The following is an 18,049-nucleotide window of genomic DNA, read 5'->3' on the forward strand; positions in this document are numbered from 1 at the left end:
TATAGTTTATAATTACAGAAAACATGTGAATTCACTGGGAATAAAGAAATTTTGAAGATAATAAAATATTTTCACTTATGTTGTAATTTCTATGTCATCTGGTGTAGGATGTGGAGACATTAATGTTTACACCTAACTTAAGCCTGTCATCTAAGACCTGAAAGGGTTGTGTCTATCAGCTGCACCCCTGGGTAGCCACACAACCTCGGGGGAAGGCCTCAGCCCCATGCCTGGAAAAGCAGGTATGAGAACAGCACTGCCTGTTGGGAAGATTGAGGGAGGCTCTGAAGGTGCAGTGCTTGGCAGAGGGTCTCGTCGTGGAAGGTACCAGCAATTGTGAGATACTTTTATGATTTTATTTTCTCCAAAAGAAGGGGAATAAAAGAAGAGGGGAAGAAAAAAGACTAATTGCGAGAGCTAAAGTACAAGGGGTGAGGGAAGGAGTAAGGACACAGGAGGGCAGCATGGAGCAGCCGAGGGGGGAGATGGCTTTCACCACTTCCCAGCATCTATTGCAGATTCCACCCTCAAACATTTTGTAAGGACCTTTTATTCAAGGTAATGTTTGAACCCTGCTGAGGCAGTGGCATGGGTCTCTGAGAGAATAATTAACTTAATTTGACTATCTGGTTTGTGGATTCGTTTACTCTCATGTAAGTCAACAACATCCTGGGATTGGGACACACTTTCTGGGCACTGCTGGCCAGTCCCAAAATGGAACATAAGGAAGTGGTTCTTCTACTTCTTTTATTTCTGAAATCAGGTAAGACATAGTTTTTTTTTTATTGTAATAATTATTTTTTCTCCCACAGTGTAGTAAAAATACATATGCCATGGCTTTATGTGCAATTCGTTTAATTTTTGATTCATGAAACTCCCAGTTGAAAATCTTGTATAAGATTGAGGAATTCTTCAAGAAATAAGTTTAATTTTCCTGTGAAGATTGTCAGGGTGCTGGAATGAATGGGCAGAGAAAATAATGGGTGATTTTTCAAATCTAAATGAGTGCCCCCACATAATGGCTGGTCTAATTGAAAAACAGCCAATGTAGCTATGCAAAGGATGGCTAAGCTCTTCGCCTCGTTCTCAGTTTGATTAATTTATATCATCTCTGTTACGGTGTCATGCTCCCCTTACTTGCAAGTTAAAGCAATGAAATATCTCTTTGAATATATTCTGTTGCCTCACCAGTTCATGGTGGCGGTGGGGTCAGGGACTCAGCATTTCTCTCTTTGTTATGGCCTGAATAAGGCTTTCCATAGGTATATGTTTGCTTCTTATCCCTGGAGAAATTACACGCATCCATTTGCCAGATGCCGTATGCAGATAGTGATTCAACAAATACTCACTTAGTGCTTGGGTTAGGTCCCCACATTTTTATACATACATACATACCTGTGTGTAAATGTCAGTGTGAGTGTGCGTTCTTTACAAACCGTATCTTATTTAGCTCATGGTATAGGTAGGGTGGCATATTCATCCTCATTTTATAAACAAAGAAATCTAGACTTAGGAAAATCATGTTATTTGCTCAGTGACCAAATTCTCAAATCAGGAAAATAAAGAAACCTGGATTTAAGCCAGGTTTCCCAGAAGGAATCTAGGGCTCTTCTCACTTTTCAGCTTTGTTTAAGCCTTTGAAAGAATATTCTAAACATGTTCTAGTAGTTCTTTTTCTTTTAAAAAAAAAAAAGTTTTATTGAGATATAATTAACATACAGAATTCACCCATTTAAGGCATACAATCCAATGGATTTCAATATATTGAGAGTTGTGCAGCCACCATCAGAATAAATTTTTAAACTATTCATACCCCCAAAAAGGCACTCCATTCTCCTTAGCTGTTACCCCCAATCTGCAGCTTCTGGCAACCACTAATCTACTTTCTGTATTTATATCTTTGCCATTTTGAACATTTCATACAAACGGAATCATACGATTTGCTAGTAGTTCTTCATGTAAATAATGTATACACACTTGAAATTCAATCTATAAATTACCAGATAAAATTTTACAAGTTGCACTTTAGAGCCAAATACATTTGAATTTAGTGGAAGCCATTCAAGGAACTATCAAAGAAAATACAGAGCAGGAGAAAATTAAACAAACAAATTTTTGTAAGAAATTGATGTGTGTTGAGGGGTATGAATATTATATTTCAGCCCATGGAAACTAGAACATAGATCACTATGAACTTAATCAGCGGGCTACACCAAAAGGCTAGATCAAACTTCTCTGCCACAGGATTAGCATATGTTTTAACCAACCTAGGGGGCACATTCTCTCATTTTTGGAAAGCAAGGCTTTCTGTGGATATATCATCTTTCCAGTATGTTGGAATGCCAAGGGAGAGGAAAAAGTTTCTTTTACAGCCATGCTTAGTGGGAAGTGGAGAAACATGTTCCATTTCATGAATTACTAAGTCTTTAACACATGCAAATATGCATACACATTCACACACCACAGTGAGGAAGAAATTCTCACAGCATTAATAAAATACATTTGCATCGGTAGCAATATACATCTGCATTTTACCTATAATATAAATGTATTTTTCCACTAAAAGATTTGTTTGATGTTTCCTTGCCAGCAAATAAGCCCTATCAAATCCTATTGCCACATGAGTTCTAGAGGTGAATAAGAGAAAAAAAAATGGGGAAAATTATTTCAAATTAAAAAGAAAAATGTGTGATTACGATTTGGGATATTTCCTAGGAACAGGAGCTGGGGAGGGGACCTCAGCAACAATGTGCTATGAAGCATAATAACACGACACAGAGGTAACTTAATTGAAGGGGAAAATAAATGTAAGTTTTCCTTTTTTTGAACATCAGTTGTAGCCTGCTCTGCTATACTTTAAAAAAACTCTTCAGAAAGTTTAACTTAACTCACTGTAGGACACACTTTGTGGATTTATGGTGTGTTTTGAAGTCACACTCTGAGCTGTAGAAGTAACCAAAACACAACTCTTCTTGGAAATGAGAGCTCAAGTTGACAGAAAGTGCAGGGTGAAGACATGGATACGGGCCTAAAGCATCTATTTCTTTGTGATCTTTTGATACATCTCTCAAGTGCTTTTTGGTGGATTGGGTTTAGAATGCATCAGCCAACTCCTGCTCAATAATCCATTTTTCCAGCCTGAAGCATCTAAAATTGAGGAAGGACAAAGTCCCAGAGGTGGGGAGCAGGGGAACTTTGGCCTAGGACTTTGCATGAATCGATGAGGGGGCATCCCCCTCCCTGTCCTGCCCCTTGTGCTCTGTGTACCGTCAGGAGGTCAGGACCGGCCTTTCTGAGAATGAGAATCTGTTCATTTGCCTTCCTACTGGATACCTGTCATCAGCATACAAACCAATGCGCTCTGAAGTGTGCCATCTTTCAGAACCTCCCCTGACCGCATGTTCCCTGGAGGGCTCGCTGTCTTCAGAGTCAGGCTTGTCTCCTGCTGCCGCCTCCACTGCTCTCCTAGTCACTCTGTAACCCACTCCCTCTGCCTGCGGCTCCCACCACACCTCTCAAAGTGGTCAAGGTTGTTCTGTTGTCTAATTCCGTGGAGCTTGGCTACCTTCATTTTATTAGCCTCTTTTGGCCTCTCACCCCTGTGAAAATCACTAGCATTCTGTGCCAAGGACGGAGCTGGCATCTCCAGGCTAGGATAGAGCTGCCAAAGCTCAGCCAGATGTCCGGAAGAGCCTCAGGACAGGGGACACTCTGTAGCCTCGTGGTCGGAGCACAGCTGAGGCCCCCTTGGCCACCCTCTGCCACAACCAGGCAGAAAGCAGCTTTCAGACAGATTCATTGTCTCAGATTTGATCTCAAAGAAAAACCAAGACCAGTATTTGTACCAGGTTCTGCTTTTTTACAATTTCCTCCGAAATTCAGATACCTGTCAACACCTTAGAAAAACGGATTTCTCCCCAATTAGTAGTGTTGTGTGACTGTAGGAAGCCCAGTACACAAATGGCCTTCTTTGCTGGGGAGCTTCTTACCCTCCAGTGTTTTGCCCAATTTTTGTCCGAGGTGGCAACGTAATTTAGTTCCGTTCTTATGTATTTCCAACATCATGCATGCACCAAAATTTATGTATCTCAAGGAGGGACCATTCAGAGGATGCCCCCCACCAGTTAAAGTGACAGTGTCAGAACCAAAGCGCATATGGTAAGAAATCAAACAATGGCCTCCAAGTTCCATTTCTACCCAGGGATGAACAAATCAACATCAATCTTGGTAACACAACTGCCACTGGTGGTGCCTTACTCTTCTCTCATGACATGGCACAATCGATAGCAAACATAGAATTTGTTCTTATTTAAGGATTTATCTCCATTAATGTGGTAACATAGTGGTTGCATAGTTCTAACCTGTTTATCAATCCAGTTAATCTTTTACTATCTTGCAATCTGTTAATGAAACTGTTTTTCTTTGTTTTATAATTTCAACTTTTAGAGTCGGGGTACATGTGCAGGTTTGTTACATAACTAAATTGCGTGACACCGAGCTTTGGGGTACAAATGATCCCATCACCAAAGTAGTGAGCTAAATACCTACTAAATAGGTAGTTTTTCAGCCCTCGCCTCCCTCCCTCTCTCCCTTCTCTGGCAGTCCCCAGTGTCTTTTGTTGCCATCTTTATTTATATCCACAGGCCCGACTCTGTGTTCTTAACTAAACATTTGATTCATAGCTACCCATTCTACTTCCAGTAAACAGCAAGTTTTATTTGGTTAATGCTAACCAAATAGCTTCAAAGGAAGTCATGACAATTAGACATTGGCATTGATTTCCTGACCATTTGTTCCACTTGGATCTCCCACCTGTAGGTCAAGGAGAGCCTCTGGATGACTATGTGAATACCAAGGGGGCTTCACTGTTCAGCATCACTAAGAAGCAGCTGGGGGCAGGAAGCATAGAAGAATGTGCAGCAAAATGTGAGGAGGAGGAAGAATTCACCTGCAGGTATTTCCACTGTCGTTGCACCTACCCAGAAATCTGTAATTCGGATGGCAAGTAATTTACTCACAAATTTATTGACGATTTAAGAGGAAAGAGAAATTGATGGAATCAGAGTTTGGAACTGTATTTGCTCAAAGTATGTGAAGCCATACTAACAGCTTCTTGTTAAGGTTTATTGGAGTCTTTGTTAGAAAAATACCCTAAAAGGAAGTTATTTGTTTCTATACCGGACATAAATATTAGCAGCTATTGTTCTGAGCTCCAGTTTTTAACATGATCATCAGTAAATGTCTGTTGAGGATCATGTGAATGAAAGTGTCCTAGATAGATCTGAGCAATGACTTACAGTTACAAGATCCAGTGCCTGCCCTTTAGTATTTAAGGTGTAGTCAAAGAAACTGGATATAATGTTAAAAAAAAAAAAAAAAAAAAAAAAAAAAAAAAAAAAAAAAGACAGTCCAAGTGAGGTACTGCAATAATGTTAAAAAAAAAAAAAAAAAAAAAGACAGTCCAAGTGAGGTACAGGCATAATCAATGCATGCTCTACCCAGATCCAGAGGAAAGAACAGTGCCTAAGGTTGAGGCAGCTAGAGAAGGCTCAGGGAGGAGGTGGGAACTGAGCTGGGTTTGGAGTTGAGAGAGCTCTTGACAAGCACCAGGCAGGCAGGGGAAGATGCGGCCCTGCACCTTCTCAGGGGGACCATTAAGAGATCAAGTTGACTAAAGTAGAGACTTTATGTAGGTGATGGGCCTGGGAAGGTAGCTATGGATGCCAGACTGAGCACCCACGGCAGGACCACAGGATGGAGAGGGGAGGGGTCAGGGGCCAGGGCGAGGTGGAATGTGGAGCAGAGGTTCAGGGGAACTGATCAGAGTTGGGAGGTCACGGAGATGGAATATCTTGGGGAATGGGTTCAAAGCAACCGGAGTTGCTTCTTTCCAACCCAAAAACAAAAATTAAGAGGATGAGTAAAGAAGAAGTAAAGCAGTTGAAACAAAAAGAAAGAGAAAATTATGAGGGAGGGAAGGTAGGGGCAGGAGACAACAAGATTTACTGCCACATTGGTGTATTTTGTTCAGTACTTCATTGATGCCATGCCCAAATAACTGAGACGCAGCAGTTCTGAACTCCCTGGTCCATCAAGAGATTCAATGATCTTTAGCATGTATCACATCACTTATTAATAAACATTTGTTTTCTTTAAATAAAGAAAAATACTTACTGGATTTCCTGCTTTTTTCTGCAGGTCATTCCAATATCACAGTAAAGAGCAACAATGTGTGATAATGGCTGAAAACAGGAAGTCCTCCATAGTCTTTAGGATGAGAGATGTCGTTTTATTTGAAAAGAAAGGTGAGTACATTTTCTTCCTCCTCCTCCTTCTGTCCTCCCCATCCTCCCACTCTTCCTCCTTGTCTATTCTATCTTTAATTTATGAGACCGGAGGAGGAAGGCACTATGGGGTCGTAAAATTGAATTCTGAGTTAGGACAGGATTTGATTACTAACTAGCCATGTCAGCTTGAGTATATTACTTCACCTCTTGGGTTTAATTTTTTTGTTGTTCAAAACATGAAACGACTGGATTTACAAAATCACTTCTACCTCTATGACCCTGAAAATAAGATTTTTAAAATATTATTTTATATTTAACAAGGAGATGGGAAGTCTAAGCATTCCTTTTGATCTTGGCTTCTTATTCTGCAGGGTGACCATGGTCCTTGGGCCCTATTGTCTGGACGAAGTCTTGTAAAATAGAAATACTGAGGTGTTTTAATCCTCAGAAACGTTTGGATTGGGACACAAATCTTATTTTTATTCTTCCTCACATTTTGGGAGACATGGTCTATATTTTTCTCAGATTTCTTAAATGTTGTCTTTTAAAAATGTGCAAAAGTTACAGTTCCTTTTCTATAGTTTATTTTAAAATGTGGGTCAATAGTCCCACTGTTTAGAATAAGAGGCAGATGGGATTTCAATAGAAATTGCATGCCTTTTTAGATGTGCAAATGTTTCATTAAGCGTATGAAGATTTGAAGGGATGTATGACACTTTAAAAACTGTTTCCTACACTGTGTTGGTGGCCAGGTATTAAGACCATTAATAATAACAATTTAGCTCTCCAAATATTCTGCATCACAGGTGTTAAAGAGGACTGGAAACACCTTAGTTCTTGTAGTCTCGAGGATGATTTGCCATATTGTGTCTAGTATCATGGCAAAACTCCAAGTCGCATTTTAAACAGTATTTATTTGGGTTGGAATTATTTCTATGCATTAACTCATCTTCCTCAGTTTCATTAGCTGTAGGCATTGTACTTTCTTCCTTACCACTGTTTATCTCTAATTCTTGAGATTAAAGTACAGATTAAATCTAAACTTTATCTGGTGAAGTTATTAGTTCTTACAAGTAGCAAGCAAGCAGTAAAGTAAATAGGATCACCTAATTGTACCAGATTTAAAAAAAAAAAAAAACCTGATTCTGTCTACAAAATGCTAACATTTAAATATGTCGTTTGTAAATTGTTAACCAGAAGGAACATGGGAATGACTGTAGGTTGAGTTTGAAGTCTGAAGTTTGAAGGCTTAGTTTGCTTGTTTTCAAAGTGACAGAAGGGAGCAAAAGGTTATACAAACTCTGGTGGGTACATACAAACAAAAGAGAAGCGAAAAGTCAAAAGTCAGTCATTTTTTTTGGTCTTTGTTTCTTTGCTGTGGGATATTGACCTGCTGCTAACTTACCTGCCAGGGTTTTGCCAGGAACAGTATTAGATCACATTTACTTCTGCCACTTGCCACTAGCCACACTGCCTTCACCGAGTCCAAGACCCTATCACCACTGGTTGGGGCTACTTGTAGCTGTACATATGATCTCTTAGAAATGTAACTGCCCTGTTTAAAGCCCTTCTCAGTGCCCTTAAAATAAGACCCAAAGACTTTCCAAATGTGCTAGGGCCCGGCATTATTTAAGTAACCCCCGGCTGCTGTTTGCTTGGCTTGCTAAACTTTTCTACACTGGCCTTACCTCTGTTCCTTCACCACTCCAAGCACACGCCCTCCTGCCTGGGACCCTCTTCACCTTTGTCCTGCTGTGCCAGCTCCTTCTCGTCTCCTAGGTGTCAGCCCAATCATCACCTCCTTTGCAAATCTTCCTTGACCCCTAGACCTCCCTTTCACAAAGTACCTTGAGTTTACACTTTTGATGAGTATCTTATGTCTATGTAATACTAGGTCCCAATGAAGATGTACTTGCAATCATAACACATAGCATTGCGTTCCCAATGAAGATGTACTTGCAATCATAATACGTAGTATTGGGTTAAAAGCATTAGTTTGCTGTAGGTATGTTAGGAGTACTTTCCCCAAGTGATGGATCAGTGAATTAAAAAAGGACTAAAGTAGGTAACATTAAATGATGGTTCAAATATATCTTAAACATTTTATATTTTCATTGAAAACACAAGTGTACCTGACATCTTTTGAGGTAGAGCAGAGGCTTTTTTTCTTTGAATATGGGGTCACCAGTAGAAGGTCTCTGGTGCATTTCCTGCATAAACTATGCTCTAGTGCAACATCTACAATCATCACTTTCCTTATTTTTGAAGTGGACCATATCTCGACATTTATTAATCAATCTGAATGTGTAAAACCTTTAGATTTTTTATGAGTTCCTCCTCAAGCTTTATTGTCAACTATATGAGTGGGTTGCCCTCCATGGATTTGACAGCAATTTTTTAAATGATTCATGTTTCAACTCCTTAAAAACATTTAATTTAGTTAAAAAACCAAACAAAAAAGAGCTTTGTTTCTTTTCACGTTCATTTCTCAGTTTAGATCATCTTTAATTAAATATAACTGTAAAAAAGTTGGAAAATGCCAAGAAATGACTCGTTGTAAGCATATAACTCATGTGGGGGGAACAGACACGGGTGGGCACACTAGCAAACACCTGCCAGCTGCATGTGGGCCCAGGTGGGTACCAGACTGTTTTAAAGGCAAGAGAGGGCCCATTGGCTAACTGGTGAGTTGGTTGAGTGGAAGCTGGTTGAGAACTTTTACTGCAAACCATTTACAGTAGACCACAGTTTTATAGCCCTGTGTGGCACTTTTTCATATCACTGGGTGCCTGAAAATATAGAAGGGGGTTGGATCTCTTTCAGTCTCTGAAAAGCCTGCCGTTCCCCCATCTAAAAAGCCCTTTCCCCATTCTCTCACTCTGTCTCATCAGGTATGTAACATGCATCATCATGAAGTGATCTCATTTCATATTGTTTCCTTGAATATTTCCTGTAACCCCCCTGCCTGATTCCACTAGAACGTGAGCTCCATGATGGCCAAGCCCCTGGCTGCACTGTGCCCCATGTGTCCCCAGCATCCTGGTGGGGCTGGATCCACAGAGAGCTCATAAGTAGCATTTGAATATATGAATCAAAGTATGGAATGGCTCGGTTTACTGCAGCCTTTTTGCAGATACAAAAGATGATCTTTTAGAAAGCAGAAACAAGGGGTCTGGTGCATGAGATCTTTCTCTCAACGTGACTGTGCTGTGCAGACCTTCATGTGGTGTCTTGTGAAAGACTCTGACCACTGTGTGGACTTCCCTTCAGTGTATCTTTCAGAGTGCAAGACTGGGAATGGAAAGAGTTACAGAGGGACAATGTCCAAAACAAGAACCGGCATCACCTGTCAAAAATGGAGTTCCACTTCTCCCCACAGACCTAAGTAAGACTTTCCCTTTCATCTTTGTGTTCATCTACTGTACAGTTGTCCCTCTGTGTCTGCGGGGGATTGATTCCAGGACCCTTGTGGCTACCAAAATCCATGCTTCCCAAGTCCCTTATATAAAATGCTGCAGTATTTGCATATAACCTACATACATTCTCTTGTATAATACCTAATATAATGTAAATGCTATGTAATCATTGTTGTATTGTATTGTTTTTATTTGTATTGTGTTTTATTGTCATATTGTTATTTTATCTCATCTTTTTCAAGTCTTTTCCATCCACAGTTGGTTGAATTTGTGGATGTGGAACCCATGGATACAGAGGGCCAACTGTATTTAGGATAATTTCATCACTTTTAATTCAAACCAGAATATGTGAATAAGCAGAAAGAATCTTTTTGATGTCGATGTTCAATTATTTATAGCACCATAGTAGAACATGATTACTTTCTATTTTTCCTTGGGTATGGAGGTTTCTCGAAGACCTAGGACATAGAAGAATGCCTAGTTAAAAACAAAATCAATGAAACTATGAGTTTTAGGCCAAATCTGAGAAAAGACCAAAGATGACTATGTTTGGGACTGACGTAAACATATCGAGTTAGAACTGTCATCACATGTTTGACTCAAATTGTGGAGCAAAAGAGTAAATAAAATATAAAAATGAAAATGAAGATACGTGAAATTCAAATCTCGCAACTTGCCTATTATTTATTTTAGTGCATTTTTTGTACTTTTCCCAGTTTGGTGTTAGGTGGCATTAAGTTCTCAGTAATGATGCTTATCAAATAGGAAATTAGTGCCTGTTACTCACCTTTATCCATTCCCACAACACTCAAGAAATTGCCTTTGCTATATCCCTATGAGACGAGCAGATCGAATATTCCCCATGAGATAATGAAAACTGATTCAACCAAATGGTGAAGTCAGGGACTATCAAGGGCCATGGAGACACTCTGGGCCATTTTTACAAGGTAGTCTAGGCTCATCTTTATGAGGGAACTGAGGTCTTGGGGGGTGAGGTTACCCCAAATAGGTTCACAGAAGAACCAGAAATAAAATCTGCCTTTATAGACTGTAAGTCTTGTGATTTTCATCTAAATGGTTGTCTCTACACAGCAACTCATCTCTAGAACTGAAATAAGCTTAACTCCCTCCTCCATCCCCCATTAATTCAAGCTGCATTTCAGAGAAAACTAGGATTTTGGAATCAGACAGATCAACTTTGAATTCTTGATCTGCTTCTTCATAGCTATTTACGCTTAGGCACGTTTTGTTTTGTTTTGTTTTACATTGCCACTCAGTCTTCTCTTCTGTAAAACAGGGATAATAACACCTTCCTCAAATGGTTTTTGTTATTAGGACTAAAAGAGAGAATGTGTAGAAAGATGTCAGTGGAATTCCTGGCACATAGTTCACATGGACAAAACGGTATTAACTACGAGAATTTTTACAGGGAGAAAGGTAACTGACAAAAGCAGGTGTTTGGAATGAATTAAGACCATGGCAGGCTTTTGAGGCCTTTATATTTCTCCTGACTGTGCAATAAAAATACCTTGACTCTCTGTCTAAGCCTTGGCTGTCACAGTAGCAATGGTAATATTAGCTACTGTGCCAGAAGCAGCCTATCAATAGAGAAATTGAAAATCTGGCCACGCAAATGCTGCAGCACCCAGCTGAAATGCATTTGGATGACAATCTCAGATGGGAATCAAGAGTGTCTCCTTCTGCCTTGCTAATAGCAAGCTGATTTTTAGAACATAGTCTAAGTGCTTCTTTTCCATCCTCCCCAGATTCTCACCTGCTACACACCCTTCAGAGGGACTGGAGGAGAACTACTGCAGGAACCCAGACAACGATGGGCAGGGGCCCTGGTGCTACACTACTGATCCAGAAGAGAGATTTGACTACTGCGACATTCCCGAGTGTGAAGGTCAGGAGTGGCTCTAGAAAATGTTTTCATTTCTGCCCTTCACCCTGTAAAATAATTTGTTGCCAAGCCCCTTCCCACAAGGATATTATTAATAATTGAGTAATGTATTCACCTCTCAGAAAGGAGCTAAACTTTGTTCAGACCCCCAGAATTAGCCTGAATTTTTTTTTTTTCTGAGACAGAGTTTTGCTCTTGTTGCGCAGGCTGGAGTGCAATGGTGCGATCTCGGCTCACCACAACCTCCGCCTCCAGGTTCAAGCGATTCTCTTACCTCAGCCTCCCAAATAGCTGGGATTACAGGCATGTGCCACCAAGTCTGGCTAATTTTGTATTTTTAGTAGAGACAGGGCTTCTCCATGTTGGTCAGGCTGGTCTTGAAGTCTCGACCTCAGGTGATCTGCCTGCCTCAGCATCCCAAAATGCTGGGATTACAGGCGTGAGCCACCATGCCCAGTCAACCTGAATTATTTTTATTAAAATACTGTATCAACATGTACAAATATAAAACTAAATCTAAACTCTAAGTACAAACTTCTTATGCTTAAAACTCTTACAGAGTGTTAACCCCAAGACAGATTTGCAATTAAGTAGTTAAAATAAAACAACAAAATCAATAAAAATCAAATAAACAATACATATTTGATGCGGTAAACTTTGCTGTTTTGCTGAAGCTAAACAAGGAACCAGTTTTCAAATCAGCAATCCATTATTTTCATGGACTGACCAATTTAATAGTGCACCTCAAAGGTCAATGCTAAAAAATTTTTTTTAAATCCTACTGAAAAAACTGTCTTCATTTCACATTTCTGGCTACATTTGTTAGTGCAAAAGGAAATGAATAAAGGTGAGATTTGTGTGACAGTGTGGATGTGGTGCTGTGTGATAACTCAGTTCCAACATCACTTCCACCTACTTGAATCATGGGGGTCCTTTATTTGTACACCATGTCACAGGTACTTGCCCTTAAGTGCCACCAATGCATCACTTTTATATTAAGTCTGCCCCTGTTTTCCTTAGTACTCCATAAAATTTAAGTCACATATTACTCTGCCTCACCATGTTACTTCAATAATTCTGAATCAAAGTTTAAGTTTGCAAATAATTTTGCAAAAAAGAGCCAATCATGCTTCTCAACAATATAAAAAGAGAAGCGCTGTCACTTCAGGTGAATATTGTTCTCCATGAGGTCATGAGCATAAATAAAAACTCCAGACTAAAACCCTGAGAAGGTGCCAGCTCATTCAGCAGTCAACGGAATGATCAGAATAATTTCATACAAAGTTGTAAAGATCATTATTGAAATGAAGATGCCAAATATTGAAAACTCCTAATGGAAAATGTAGACTCCTGAGAATATATGCACCCCTGGCTCCCCACTGGCCTGTGCATCCTGGTTTAAGGACATGGCATCATGGAAATTCTGCGTTTGGTAACGACTACAATAGTTGAGGGGGGTATTGACTAAAATATGTGAATGCTACGGTTTAAAAGGAAAATGACATTTGGATTATGTTAGAAAATCCTGAATCCTTATTGCCAAGGATTTTTTTATTGCCAAGTGCCTGTTGTGAATTACATCGGAATGAGGGGCAAGTCGCACTTAAGTGAGTAGGATTCTGGTTTTTACTGTCTATTTTGCTTCATCCATTTCAGTTTTCTTCTTCCTCTCTGTCCTTCCTTCCCACTCTGTCCAGATGAATGTATGCATTGCAGTGGAGAAAATTATGATGGCAAAATTTCCAAGACCATGTCTGGATTGGAATGCCAGGCCTGGGACTCTCAGAGCCCACACGCTCACGGATACATTCCTTCCAAGTAAGTCTCACTGGGAAAAACATTCCACGTTTAAGTCTCTGCAGCTCTATCAGACATTTGCTGTTATTTAGATATTTTAGCATTCCTCAAGAAGTGAACGCCTGATGTTTTTAATTTCAAAGCTAACATCCTCCCACAAGACTGCAAGTGAAATACGCATTCTTGCTGCTCAAAATGTGGTCCATGGGTCAGCAGCAGGGATGTTTTCTGAGAATTTGTTGGAAATCCAGAATGTCACACCCTCTGAATCTGATTTGCTTAATAACCAGATCCTCAGCTGAGGCACACACACATTCAAACACTAATGTGGGTATGAATACATTAACATCTGTCTTGAGAAATACACACACACATGTTGCTGGTGTATTTCCCAAATATTTTTCTTTTCTCTTTACTCCTTGTCTTTCTTTTCCCTTCGTACCAATGAGATTCAAGTCTCCTAACCTTTGACCTATGAGCAGATATCATGGATTTGTGAATCCCTGATGTTTTATGTGTATTTACATCAGTGCATTTTTCTGGAATGAGGATTCATAACTTCCATCAGATTCTCTAAGGGGACCATGAATTTAGAATGACAATAAGCTTCTTGCTCTAGAAAGTCATGATGGTTCCAAGAATAAGGTTGTGTGAGTATTCTATTTCACATTCATCGTGCTGGAAAACACCTCCCATTCCACAGTCGCTTCTGGTCTTTCTCTTCCTTCTAGAATGACTACAGGGCCATACCAGGGCTTTCAAGAAAGCAGAAATGAGGTTGAGCCACAGATTCCACTGTGGAAAGCAGCTCTACTGAATTTGTACACCTCCCACTCCAAATCGCTAGCTTAAAACACAGCAGCTGCCATTTTCCTTCAAAGGAGAAATACAGGAAAGGCCTAAGGGTCCAAAACTGGGTAAAGTCACTTCCAGGAAACCAGAAGGAGAAGAGGATTGCTTAAGCCACTGCTGGCTCCTCTTTCCATCCTAGTAAGCATTTACAATCTCAGAGAGGGAATGAATAAGTGCAGAGGGCCACCAGGCATGGAGTGCATCCAACAGCCCTAGCCACTGGGCCCCACTGAGGAAGGATCCAGCCCATACTGCATGGTGAGACCCTTGCAGGAGCACAGCTTCTCCTCTTGGTTTTTCTAAGCTTCAAGGCTGGTGGGAGCAGAGCCTGGTAGATCAGAAGGACCATTCCTTTAAGCTATGAAGATGCCCATTTCTTGGTTCTATTAGGTACTAGATGAGTATCTTTAGTCAGGGAGCACTTTGCATTTTAAAGACTGCTATTATTTGTGGTTGAATAACTGGAGTTTGCTTACATCAGTTTTCCAGATAGCCAAAATGATAAAGTCACTGATTCTGTTGAGTGATTTTTACACATGTAAACTGTTAGCAAAACAGTGCTTGGCAGCTGGGCATGGTGGCACATGCCTGTAGTCCTAGTTACTTAAAGGGCAGAAGCGGGAGGATTGCTTGAGTTAGTTCAAGGAGTTCAAGGCAAGCCTGGGCAATAAGTGGGACCTTGTCTCTAAAAACAAAACAGAAAAAGAAAGTCCTTAGAATACAGGGCCAGCCTTGTTTCCTAGTTGCCGTCTCTGAACACAGCCTTCATCCAATTACCTCCTCCGTGCCCGACTGTGCCTAGCACACAGCAGGTGCTCAATGTTTGCTCTTGAAAAAGAGTCTCATCCATGAACGTAAATGTTCCATGCTACTAAAACATTTCTTGTCCATTCAGATTTCCAAACAAGAACCTGAAGAAGAATTACTGTCGTAACCCCGATGGGGAGCCACGGCCTTGGTGTTTCACCACCGACCCCAACAAGCGCTGGGAACTTTGTGACATCCCCCGCTGCAGTGAGTATGGTGCACACCCAGATTCCAGGATTCTGACCTGCCTTGTTCTTGAAATCAGAAGAAAACACGTGTCAGTGCCTGAGTGCAGCCTCTGAAAAGTGACCTACGAGTCCTATGGGATGTTATTGGTCTTTATTTTATTGCTGGTTTAAAACAGTTATGGTTATTGGTTACTGTAGGTGATTGATCAGAGTGTCCATTTATCATATTTTTCTTTCTTTGCATCTGAAACTTCCACCTCAGAAGTTCACTGAAATGTAGGCTTTGGGTGTTGTTCGTCCTATTCTACTTTTCTCTGTGCTAAAAGGAAATCAGACCCATGCTCTCTGACACATGAATTTCATTTTAACCAGAGTTCTAATAGTTGTTTTGTAAACAAAGAGTGTCTTTGTTTACAATGTTCAGGTCTGTGGGTGTCTAGTTTTTCCAACTTGGGGAGCAGAGGGTGAGGGGTGGGGGTGGGGAAGAGTTCAGGAGGAGAAGATGAAATGGCAGACCTAGTAGAAATGATGTGGAGTAAACAATTTTATCATATTTTCCTCTCTGAGAATTTGAAGCAAAGGATTACACACTAAGACAAAGACAGGCATGAAAGGTTAAAAAGGGTTCAGTGAGGGTTGGCCTCGCCTCCTTTCCTCTGACACGTGTCCTTCGAAAGCGGAAGTTCCTCAGGCATTCTCCCTTTGTGTGAATATCAATTTCTCTTTTTTTCAGTTTCTCTTTTTGTCATCTTCTTTTTTTCCTCAAGAATGTCTTGATTTCTGGATGCACACACTTTTCCTTGGAGGTGTTTTTTGCCTTCTTTCCATGGACTCTTACCCTGTTGTTTGGCTTTTATGGAATGTTGGGTGCCATTCAGTCATGTCTACTCAGTGAATAATTTATTCTTCAGAAAATAGAATGGACCTTTGGTGTATGTGAGAATTCAGGGTGGAAGGTGACATGTGTTGATACTTACCAGGTAGGAAGAACTGAGCAAAGAGAACATAGAAAGAAGCATCTACCCAAGTGTCTTTCCCTGAAGGAGTTCCTCATGAAAGGGTCTCACAGGCATAGATGCTACTAAATTTATTTCTTCGGAAAACATGAAACAATTTTCAAGTGCCAAATTCCAAGAGAGGCTGAGGAGAAGACAAGCAGGCCAGAGCACCCTGCAGCCATCCTCCTTAACATCCATCTGTGCGTTCTCTATTTTAAAATTATTCATTGTAGGGCTGGGCATGGTGGCTCATGCCTGTAATCCCAGCACTTTGGGAGGCAGAGGCAGGCAGATCACGAGGTCAGGAGTTCAAGACCATCTTGGCCAATATGGTGAAACCCCACCTCTACTAAAAATACAAAAAAATTAGCCAGGCATGGTGACACTCTCCTATAGTCTGAGCTACTTGGGAGTCTGAGGCAGGAGAAAGACTTGAACCTGGGAGGTGGAGTTTGCAGTGAGCTGAGATCGTGCCACTGACTCCAGTCTGGGCAACAGAGTGAGAGTCTGTCTCAAAAAGAAAAAAATTATTCATTGTAATTTATTTTTCCAAGCAACACCTCCACCATCTTCTGGTCCCACCTACCAGTGTCTGAAGGGAACAGGTGAAAACTATCGTGGGGATGTGGCTGTTACCGTGTCTGGGCACACCTGTCAGCGCTGGAGTGCACAGACCCCTCACACACATAACAGGACACCAGAAAACTTTCCCTGCAAGTAAGTCCCCTCCAGTCTCATTCTGCTGCTATGGAATGTGAAATCCCATTGACTTTGCCTTAGTTTTAGTTACTATAGGAATGCAGGATAAAGTATTCTCGAAGAAAAACTGATCTAGTCATAAGTAAAGGAAATGAACTTTAGCACGTTTTTTCCCATAACAGTTGTTCTCAAAGTGTGGTTCCCCAGACTTTTTTTTTTTTTTTGGAAAACTAAACTCACAACCACTTCTTTTTCAGAAATTTGGATGAAAACTACTGCCGCAATCCTGATGGAGAAAAGGCCCCATGGTGCTATACAACCAACAGCCAAGTGCGGTGGGAGTACTGTAAGATACCGTCCTGTGAGTCCTCCCCAGTATCCACGGAACCATTGGATCCCACAGGTAAGCAAGGGTATGAGAGCTTAGCAAGGGCCCAAGTGCTCTCCTTATTTTTGTACACCAGTGGCGTCATCACAATATACAGTAGCTTTGTTAGTTTAATGCTATTGTGGTCAGAGAGCGTGCCCTATATGATTTCAGTTATTTTAGATTTGTTGAGGTTTGTCTTACGGTTCAGGATATAGTCATCTCGGTGAATGTTTCATGTGTTCTTGAAAAGAATGTGTCTTCTGTGGTTGTTGGGTGGGATGTTCCCTCAAGGTCATTTAGGTGAAGTTGGTTGCTGGTGTTCTTCTGTATCCTTACTGATTGTCTCCTCCTTCATTGACTACTGAGGATGAATGGTGATGTGTCCAACTTTAACTGTAAATTAGTCTATTTCTCTTTTAGATCGTAACTCTGTTTTCTATATTTTGAAGCTCTGTTGTTAGGCACATATTTATTTAGGATTGTTATGTCTTCTTGATGAAAGGACTCCTTTATCATTATGTAATGTTTCTTCTTATCTCTGGGAATATTCCTTCTTCTGAAGTTCTGAACTCTCTTTATGGTGATATAAATACAGTCTTACAGCTCTATTTTCACTAGTATTTGTATGATATATCTTTTAAATTTGTATCTCTTTTAAATTTATCTCAGCTTTTAAATTGAGATGTTCAAACCATTTGCATTAATGCAATTGTTAATAGAGTTGAATTTATA

General features: G+C 40.4%; 1 protein-coding gene across 1 annotated transcript in view; it reads left to right on the top strand.

Moving 5' to 3' along the window:
- Positions 1 to 601: 601 nt before the first annotated feature.
- Positions 602 to 18,049, top strand: part of PLG (plasminogen) — a 50,394-nt gene continuing 32,946 nt past the window's right edge. The window contains exons 1-9 of the mRNA XM_050789214.1: positions 602 to 763; positions 4,819 to 4,954; positions 6,199 to 6,305; positions 9,558 to 9,672; positions 11,470 to 11,609; positions 13,304 to 13,424; positions 15,151 to 15,269; positions 16,803 to 16,965; positions 17,205 to 17,350. Coding sequence (XP_050645171.1) covers positions 715 to 763; positions 4,819 to 4,954; positions 6,199 to 6,305; positions 9,558 to 9,672; positions 11,470 to 11,609; positions 13,304 to 13,424; positions 15,151 to 15,269; positions 16,803 to 16,965; positions 17,205 to 17,350 — 1,096 coding nt within the window. The 5' untranslated portion in view covers positions 602 to 714. The remainder of the gene's footprint in view (positions 764 to 4,818; positions 4,955 to 6,198; positions 6,306 to 9,557; positions 9,673 to 11,469; positions 11,610 to 13,303; positions 13,425 to 15,150; positions 15,270 to 16,802; positions 16,966 to 17,204; positions 17,351 to 18,049) is intronic.

This window comes from Macaca thibetana, chromosome 4 (genome assembly GCF_024542745.1).
Source record: "Macaca thibetana thibetana isolate TM-01 chromosome 4, ASM2454274v1, whole genome shotgun sequence".
Taxonomy (NCBI): domain Eukaryota; kingdom Metazoa; phylum Chordata; class Mammalia; order Primates; family Cercopithecidae; genus Macaca; species Macaca thibetana.